Source organism: Scatophagus argus, chromosome 22 (genome assembly GCF_020382885.2).
Source record: "Scatophagus argus isolate fScaArg1 chromosome 22, fScaArg1.pri, whole genome shotgun sequence".
Classification (NCBI taxonomy): domain Eukaryota; kingdom Metazoa; phylum Chordata; class Actinopteri; family Scatophagidae; genus Scatophagus; species Scatophagus argus.
In genome coordinates, this window is record NC_058514.1 from 6,393,208 (window position 1) to 6,401,303 (window position 8,096).

The following is an 8,096-nucleotide window of genomic DNA, read 5'->3' on the forward strand; positions in this document are numbered from 1 at the left end:
AATCGATTAACCGATTAGTCAATAAACTGAAAATTACTCAGTAATTTGCAATGCAACGATTTCGCTAATAATCGTTTATGTAGGAACATATCAAACATTTCCTGATTCCAGCTTCTCACAAGAAGTTGCTGATTTTCTTCAATTGGTAAAACACAAAGGAAGACACATTTGTGTGTAGTGCAGGCACAAATTGACCAGGCAGAAAGAGCTTAAACACGAGCCATTTATTTGTCAGGTTTTCAAAAACTTCTCTTACATTTTGAGTGTCAAAATACATCAAAACTTGATTATTTGTAACTTTCTATAAATGGTAATTTTAAGCCCTGTACAACATGTAGCAGTATGTATGTATGTAGCAGTTTCAGCCTACTGTACAGTTTTTCTCTTCCGTTGTTCCATTGTTTAATGGGTGGGTCCCAGCTATCTTGTATTCATGATGTGACAACTATGAACTACAAGACCCATGCAAATTATACCAGCTACTAATCTTTGATGCGACAATTAACAACGGCAGAAAATACAGTCATACAAAGATCAACAAAATACAAAACGGCTAATAAGGACACATCGTCCACTTAGACGCAAAGGTTCAATGGCAATACAGTACATTCAAGCAAAAGCTGCCGCGTGCAATTTCTAACAAATTATGTGCAAAACGGGTAACAAGAGGACTCCACAATATTGCAATATGAGGGCGCGTTAATCGGAGATCTTTGGACTAAGGCATTGAGTGATGAAGTAAACAGATATTTGGTCACTAAAGAATCTATGACTTTCACGCTGAACTCCAGAAATTGATCATCCTGTTCCCAATCGGGGCTTTAAAAATTCCAGTTCTTTAACTCAGATATTTGAGGAACCTCTTTAGCATCATGGCAAACTTGATCCAAATGCTAAAGCACAAGCAGTAGTTATTCCATAGTACCACAGCCATGACCCCCTGCACCCAATTACCAGCTCTGATAGATGTGACATAATTAAAAGCCTGAACCTTGGGAATATGTTACACCTCCAAAAATGAATTTGGAAGGCTTTTTATAGAATCCTTCTCTGCATTCATGTTTTCATTTAAGTGGACACGTGGTGCTGTGCAGTGGGGCCTGAAAGCTACAAAGAGGTCCCACTGCATCAGCAACTTAAAGTCTTCAAGAGTTTAAGCGTGTGGTTTTAAATTCAATACCAAACGAGGCCAGTATGGAAAGTCATCACAAACACCTAAACACAAATTCCAACAAAAAGCAGCTACTAATTCAACCCAAAACATCATCAAAAGGCTCTCCGCTAACTTTGATTAATCAGCAGGTTCCACTGTTGACCATACCTGTGATTACAATGTTTTCAAGTGTCCAAGTCCAAGCAACTGGACTGTAGTGCAACTGACTTTCTCATCTAAAACTGAGCAAAATTAAAATGACTTTTTGATAGCTGTTTAGGCTTTGTGCCATTTTGTCCTTTTGTGATTACTCAAGCAACGCCTCCGACAACAAAGAAAAACACAGCTATTAGCAATATAACAAAAGCTCACATGCTAAAGGGGCCAATCACAAGTTACATGACTGATAGTATACGCAATAAAGAAATACATGTCAGGTCCCCCAAGGCCTCATTATTACCAGGTTTTGGTCCTGTCTGTGGAAGAGCAAGCATAAGTGCACTTTGGGGACGGAAAGGACACTTTCAAACCTGTGGGAATGTGTAAAAATTAAACAATATGACACCTCACAGTGCAAATGTTGCCCAATTGAACACTGAAGTGTCTCCATTACGTTACGGTTTTTTTGACCTCATCAACGAAAGGAATTAAAAAAGCAAAAAATATCCCCTCTTCACAACACCATAAACCTTCTCAGAGTGCTACATAAAGAATCTCTCAAGATTTCCAAACCCCCAAACCTCAGAGCGATAAAGTACTAAGCTGCAAAACTAAATATTCTTCATAACTGAGCTGTACACATAAACATAAATCTCCCTTCAAGATGCCTGCGGGTGAACATTATTCCACTGAAAATATCGTGTGTCGCCCATCTCGGCTCTAACAACTCTTTATTATACATTGCCTAATGAAATGGACTAGATATGAAAGTATACAGGGTCATTAGCGGGTACATTTTGCTGCTGTCACAGAGCAGATTTGCCTCCTTCCTTCACTCCCCGGGTGAGCGGCCACCATTCACTGGGAAACTTATCTGACTCTGTTAAACAGAGGACAACTATAAGGGGGGTGAATCCAAGAGGAGACACCATGACTCAGGAACTGTAGTGGTCCTGAAACAAAGAACACACACGATTAGAAACTTGAAATTATGTCTGTGAGGCATGATGTTTATATGTTCTTGCTTCAAGTGCTGCATTTCTTGACCGACCTGAATTGAGCTAACGACGCCGCTGGCCATGACGGAGAGCTTCCCCGCGACTGAGCGCACTCCCAGTTTGAGCTGTGACATGTCAGGGGCACTGGGCAGCACGTTGGTCAGACGGTATGAACTTGCTGTGTGCACAAGGCGAACACAGAGCGAGTCAAGCAGATAAGACAGAGAACAAGAGGGGGTCATGCAAGACCAGCTCATACTGACAGATTTGCAGTTTAAAAGAATTTGTGGTGTTTCCCCATAATCTAGAATTTGGTTGTCGTTGTTGGTTGCAAAATCAGAATCAAATGCAGACCTGCCGCACAAGTCTTTATCTAAATGAATGTGGACTCTAAATATGTCTCTCATTGTGCTTCAAGGTCTTTAAGCAGGTTGTGTCAGGGGGACAATCCTCTGATTTACCCGACACAGAGTATCATCAGATACTCTGTTGTCTCGTTTAATTCATTAACCACTTTGATTCAACATTTTAGTGCATGTAATTTCATGTCAGTATAGAAACACCGCTGGGTTTCCTTTTCTTTCTTCTGAGGAAAAGGCAGCCTTATACAGCAATTTGGAGATTATCATAATCTCATAATTGATCAAAATCCTCAAAAAAGCATTCCTGTATGAGGCTCCGTGTTTCTTAATTACACATACGATTATTCATGTTTATCAGTAACAGAAATTTAAATGGGCTCTTACTGGTCTGTTTCTTTGGATCATCAAAAAGGTCAGCTGAGCTTATAGACGTGCTCCCGGAAAATCGTTCCAGTTGTGTTTTGGCCTCGTACTGAAGAACAGAAATACAGACATGGTTTTTAAATGCTTTTAACAGCTCTCATTAGGTGGCACATGACAATCACTGTGGGAAAAACATTTCAGGGAAATCAGTGCATCCTTTTGGTCAGACAACGATCATCTCAGCCAGCTGCCTACGTGCTTAATTTTTGGTACAGGATGTGTAAAGCAGGACCTTCATTCATTTCTATAAATTAGTGTTTGAAACATATAAATAAATCGTTTCGGGAATTAGTTTCTATGACTTTACATTTATTATTAGGACCTTATTATTACATTGCTGCTCTTTCCATTAACATCTCATTTTTAATTTATAGCACCTCATGCTGCAGCTGTGCAGTCCACTTAGCCTGTCTACTTTGTTAGCTCTACAGTCACGACGACTGCTGAATTAATCCACGATCAGACATGTCTGCTAAGACTTAGAGTAACAGTAAAAAGCTATATTGACCATCTGCATTAAAAAGCTGCAAACCATGCAAGTCACAACACAACATATACTGTATACATAACATGTGGTGAAGGCAGGACGCATGTAGTCACTGTGTACCTCAGAGTTATCTTGTTTTCCAAAGTACATGTCAGAAGAGATGGCTTTCGCATGTCCAAACTTTATCCGGGCTTCTCCTGTGTCCGAGACCGGTTCCGGTTTTCGTCTGGCTGTGGTCCTGAAAACAAGAAATGATTACAAATGAAAACAATTCTTACATATAAAAAAGACATTCTATTGACATCAACACGTTATTTTAGCCAAATTAGACAAACAGAGCTGAATTTTGGAATGTGGTATCACAAAAGCATACACTGTTTTCCTTCATCACACATAATAACCTAAACACATCATGGTGGGCATTTGTTTTTTTTTCCTGAAATCATTCAACAGAAATTTCTAAAAATGTCAATTAAAATAAAGAAGATTAGCAGTTAAAAACATCAACAAGACCAACTGTAAGCTGTGAAAAGTCAAGAGGACTCAGTGACAGCAACAAGTGGTACATTACATTAAAACACATCACATCCCACCTGTCATCCAGTGAGGACATTGTGGAGGTCAAGAAGAAGTCCGGCTCTGGCTTCTTGCTCTCCTTCATCCAGCCTCCTCCTTCTGCTCTGTCATCCCACCTGGAGGGGAAATCATCTGAGGTTTCTCTTTGATCCTCGAATCGGGACACAGACCTAAAGAAAGAGGTTTTACAATGAAGTCAAGGGGGAAAAAAAATGGTGAGAACTGAATCAGCACAATCAACAGCTGGAGGAAGCTGGCAGATTTTAAAATTCAAATTCAAAGGGCCTTGTTGTTAATAATAAGTTAACAAACAATCGTAGCATAATACCAGTAATAGAAATAAAAAGTTCTGTGTACAAATACACTTAAAATAATATATATATATATATATATATATTTTATTTTTTTTTTTTATTATCTGACCTAGAGTTGAAAAACCCTTCATCATTGTCGTCATCCTCAGCAAACCGTCGTCCTTTGGTGGTCTTGGCTGCCAGTGGATTCTCCTGCTGGATGATGTGCATGTCCGCTGTCACGGAGTGAGACACTCCACTACAGGGAAGAGATGACGAGAGAGGAACAGAGATATGAAAACTTAAATCTGTGGGCCTGCACAGGTGCCGCTGGGCGACACTTCAAGCTGTTCGATCATCCTCCTGGATCCACATCCTTCACATATTCTATAATTTTGTTAGTCTGTTGCATGTCCATCTATCCTGGCAGAGAGATCCCTCCTATGTGGCTCTACCTGATGTTTCCTTCAATTTTTTTTTTTTGGGGGGGGGCAGTTGAATCAGGAGGGCCCACTGAGGCACTGTGATTGTCATTTAGGGCCAAGCAAACACAACAGACTTGACTGCATGATGACTGGTGTTTGTCTCTTCATCGTCATACCTCCTGATGCCCAGACCCATGCCCAGTCTCTCCGCCTGCTCTTTCTTCTTCCCTTCTAATCCCTTCAACTTCTGCTCTTCCATCTTCCTCTGCTGCTCAAGATCTTTACAGGCCAGTCGCAGCGATGGAGCACTGCGAAGGAGGAAGAAAATGACAAAACAGGGGAATAGTACAGCACATGACACAAAACATAGATTTACTGAGCACAAAACAGGATGAAAAACATCAAAAATAACAGATGAAGATAGAAGAAGTATGGACACGCACAAGGATTCCTCAGGCTGAGTATTCTTCTTGCCAGCAGTGGCTTCTTCTTGCTCTCTGAGCTTGTCGGCAGCTTGAGCCTTCTTCTCCAGCTCTGAGAAATTCTTGCTGCTGACTTTCTGAGCACCCAGACCTCCCTTCTTAGAGGCCAACTAGAAACAAAATGCAAAATCTGTGAACACGCATGATAATGCGATGAGGTGTTCTGTCCAAACAGAAGTTTAAAATGATATGAGTACATACAGTTTTCTTGACAGCAGCTGGCTTCTTCTTAAGAAGAGAGGAAAGCTCTGGAGAGATCAAAAAGACAGTGAAGTTACATCTCCTGCAGCCAAAAGTCTTGAAGTGAAGAACATGAAGAATATAAACCGACCTGGATTTGCTTTAGGAGAAACACTCAGCATGTCCACACTAGGACCCCCCTCTAGATTACCTGAAAACGTTTAAGATATACTGCACGTGACAAACCAAAGAAATGGCACTGAGATCAATACAACTCGTGCATGCTTGTATTTTCTTTTTATCTTTCCATATTATTCAGGAGAAACACTGACAACCATTTTTGTCTTCTTCTTTGTCTGCAGTTCCAGGTTTTTCTGATGTGGAGGAGCTGAGACTCATTTCAGCCATGTTCAGATTTTCAGGAACAGCCTGAAACAACATTAAACAAACACACACACACACGTTGAAATGATTAATTGCCTGCCACTGTGTAGCTATCCAACAAGCAGACATGTGGATAAACATCTAAAAACAGCAAGCACACTCGTATACCTGAGAGTGCAGACTGAAGAAATCCACCTGCTTGTTGTCGGGTGATGTTGGAGAGAGAGGACCCTGACTGTCAAGCCACAACTGTACAGAGGAAGAGCAGTAAAACCGATACAGCTATCCAAGCACCAAAAGACAGATTTAACACACATGAAGGCAAAGTTTGTTTGGAGCAACCTGGGAGTGCAGGGTGCTTTATGGCAGTATGCATTACCTCAGTGCCATGGCGTCTGGTGGCTTGTGTGGCTAAAGTCTTTATCTTCTCTCTGTACAGCTGAGCAGCTCGGCTGTTGTACTTGGCATTGGCAGCGCTGGCTGTGCAACCATGTTGATTGAAAAATGCAATCTGCCATAGAAAAGTGAGAAGACGTTCAGGAGAGGGGGAATAAAGTTAGATTACCTGTGCGCCATACAATGTTGGCATTTCAGCCTGTAGATGGTGTGCTGATATTCTAGCATTCAGGTACTGACCGCACTGGCGTTGCCTCCCACTTGCATACACCTTAGCTGAAACCACGACCAATTAAAATCCAGCTCAGTGGACCTGTGTAACACAACAATGTCAGGGTTTGAACAAAGCTTGTATTTCTATGGCATCTCAGCTTCCAAAATAAATCTCACTCTCTCATTTGACAAATTAAAGGGATCACATTACTCCAGCTTTGGCTTGTACTGGATGTTCCCTGAACTCAGCCTGAAACGGAAATAGAGGAGGTGTTTGATGTCTTGTTCCCCCTAAACTTGGTATTGATTTACCTCTCACTATCAGATGAACCCATTAAATTTAAATTTTAATTGTTTATATTTTCCTACTTTTGGATTTGTTACTATCCCACTTCCTTGGCATTTTCTACTCAATGCTTTTATGGTGAAGCACTTTGTCTAACTTTTTTAAAGTGATATAACAGAATCGTGACTTACCTGATAAAGGACAGGTGCACCCCAAGAGACCTGTGCGTCCCAGAGCAGTCTATACACAGAAATACACCATAGGTGATACTGGCCCAACTGGGGTTTTTAACTGAGCAGTCAAAGCAAACCTAGATGGGACAGAGCACAAGGGGAGCACACAAATAAAGCTTTATCTTACAGTATGACTGAAGTTATTATGTTCAACCTCCTCCTCCTTGTTCAAGACCATAACTTCAAAATCAATAACAGAGACGTGGAAGCAAACAATGTGAAAGGTGTTTGTTGACCTAACAGCTGTTACTGAAGCGGGTTGAATTTCGCAAAGAAAAATAACCGGAAAAACAAAAGGAAAAACGCACATACATTGAGTGCATCATTCAGCAAGTATGCACTGCTATCTTGTATTTTTAGAGAAGCTTAACTAAAGCAAACAAATATTACCTAAGCAAGCACGCCTAGTTTTTAAATGTCACCTGTCAAAATGTAGCTAGCTAGGCTGTCAACCACTTCGCTAACGTTGCGTCAGGTTGCAGTTCCCAAGTTATCTGAAAGATTATTCTCGAGCAAATGTTACCAGGACACAATTGTGTTTTTGTATTCTGTAAACAAAACAGACTTTTTCACATGGCACCTGTCAGTTAGTTGGTAAGTTAAGCAGGCTGGGTCAAAGCTAGCCTTGACGTTTCTCAAAGTGCGACGTGTCAAGCAGAGTTCAGCTAACTTCCTTGTTAAAGAGAGCGAACCGTGCGCCGTTTGAAAACACTTACCTTATTCGTAGGGATGGAGCGAAGCCGCTTAAATATAGCAGAAATGTCTTGCTTGCTTGGCTCTGACATCGTTCTGTCTGTGGCTAATGCCTGCTGGTTAAATAAGTAGCATGAAAATCAGCCCCGTGTTTTTCCTCGATAATAACCGAATACAATACGACACGTCAGTCGGAGAACACCGTAGTCTGGCTCTGATTGGATAAAAATTACCCGTGGTTATGTTATTGTAACAAGGGCTTCTGGGTAATGTAGTTTAGCTTTAAATTAAAAGTCCGTCTGTATTTATATGTAGTTGTGAAGGATTTAGAGCCTTTCACTGAAGTCTTAAAT

At 40.9% G+C, this 8,096-nt stretch overlaps 1 protein-coding gene across 2 annotated transcripts; it reads right to left on the reverse strand.

Annotated features, from left to right (window-relative positions):
* Nucleotides 1-205: 205 nt before the first annotated feature.
* On the reverse strand, nucleotides 206-7,952 carry arfgap3 (ADP-ribosylation factor GTPase activating protein 3). 2 transcript variants are annotated; one of them, XM_046379386.1, is made up of 16 exons: nucleotides 7,767-7,952; nucleotides 7,009-7,127; nucleotides 6,559-6,631; nucleotides 6,302-6,433; nucleotides 6,091-6,171; nucleotides 5,874-5,967; nucleotides 5,690-5,749; nucleotides 5,560-5,606; nucleotides 5,320-5,468; nucleotides 5,053-5,184; nucleotides 4,582-4,710; nucleotides 4,176-4,328; nucleotides 3,703-3,820; nucleotides 3,057-3,144; nucleotides 2,364-2,488; nucleotides 206-2,265 (listed from the first exon to the last, which is right to left on the reverse strand). In XM_046379386.1, the coding sequence occupies exons 1-16, from the start codon at nucleotides 7,833-7,835 to the stop codon at nucleotides 2,248-2,250; spliced, it is 1,587 nt and encodes a 528-aa protein (XP_046235342.1). In that variant the 5' UTR covers nucleotides 7,836-7,952; the 3' UTR covers nucleotides 206-2,247. The 2 variants fall into 2 exon arrangements, with proteins under 2 accessions (XP_046235342.1, XP_046235341.1); XM_046379385.1 differs by having other exon boundaries at nucleotides 5,871-5,967.
* Nucleotides 7,953-8,096: the final 144 nt, after the last annotated feature.

What these genes read in the sequence shown, in the direction of transcription:
- arfgap3 (XM_046379385.1), bottom strand. Translation starts at nt 7,835, where the DNA reads ATGTCAGAGCCAAGCAAGCAAGACATTTCTGCTATATTTAAGCGGCTT. An exon ending in TGGGAGGCAACGCCAGTGCG is followed by an intron (nt 6,434 to 6,558) that starts GTCAGTACCTGA and finishes TTTCTATGGCAG; the next exon opens with ATTGCATTTTTCAATCAACA. An exon ending in GAAAACAAGATAACTCTGAG is followed by an intron (nt 3,145 to 3,702) that starts GTACACAGTGAC and finishes TCTGTTCTTCAG; the next exon opens with TACGAGGCCAAAACACAACT.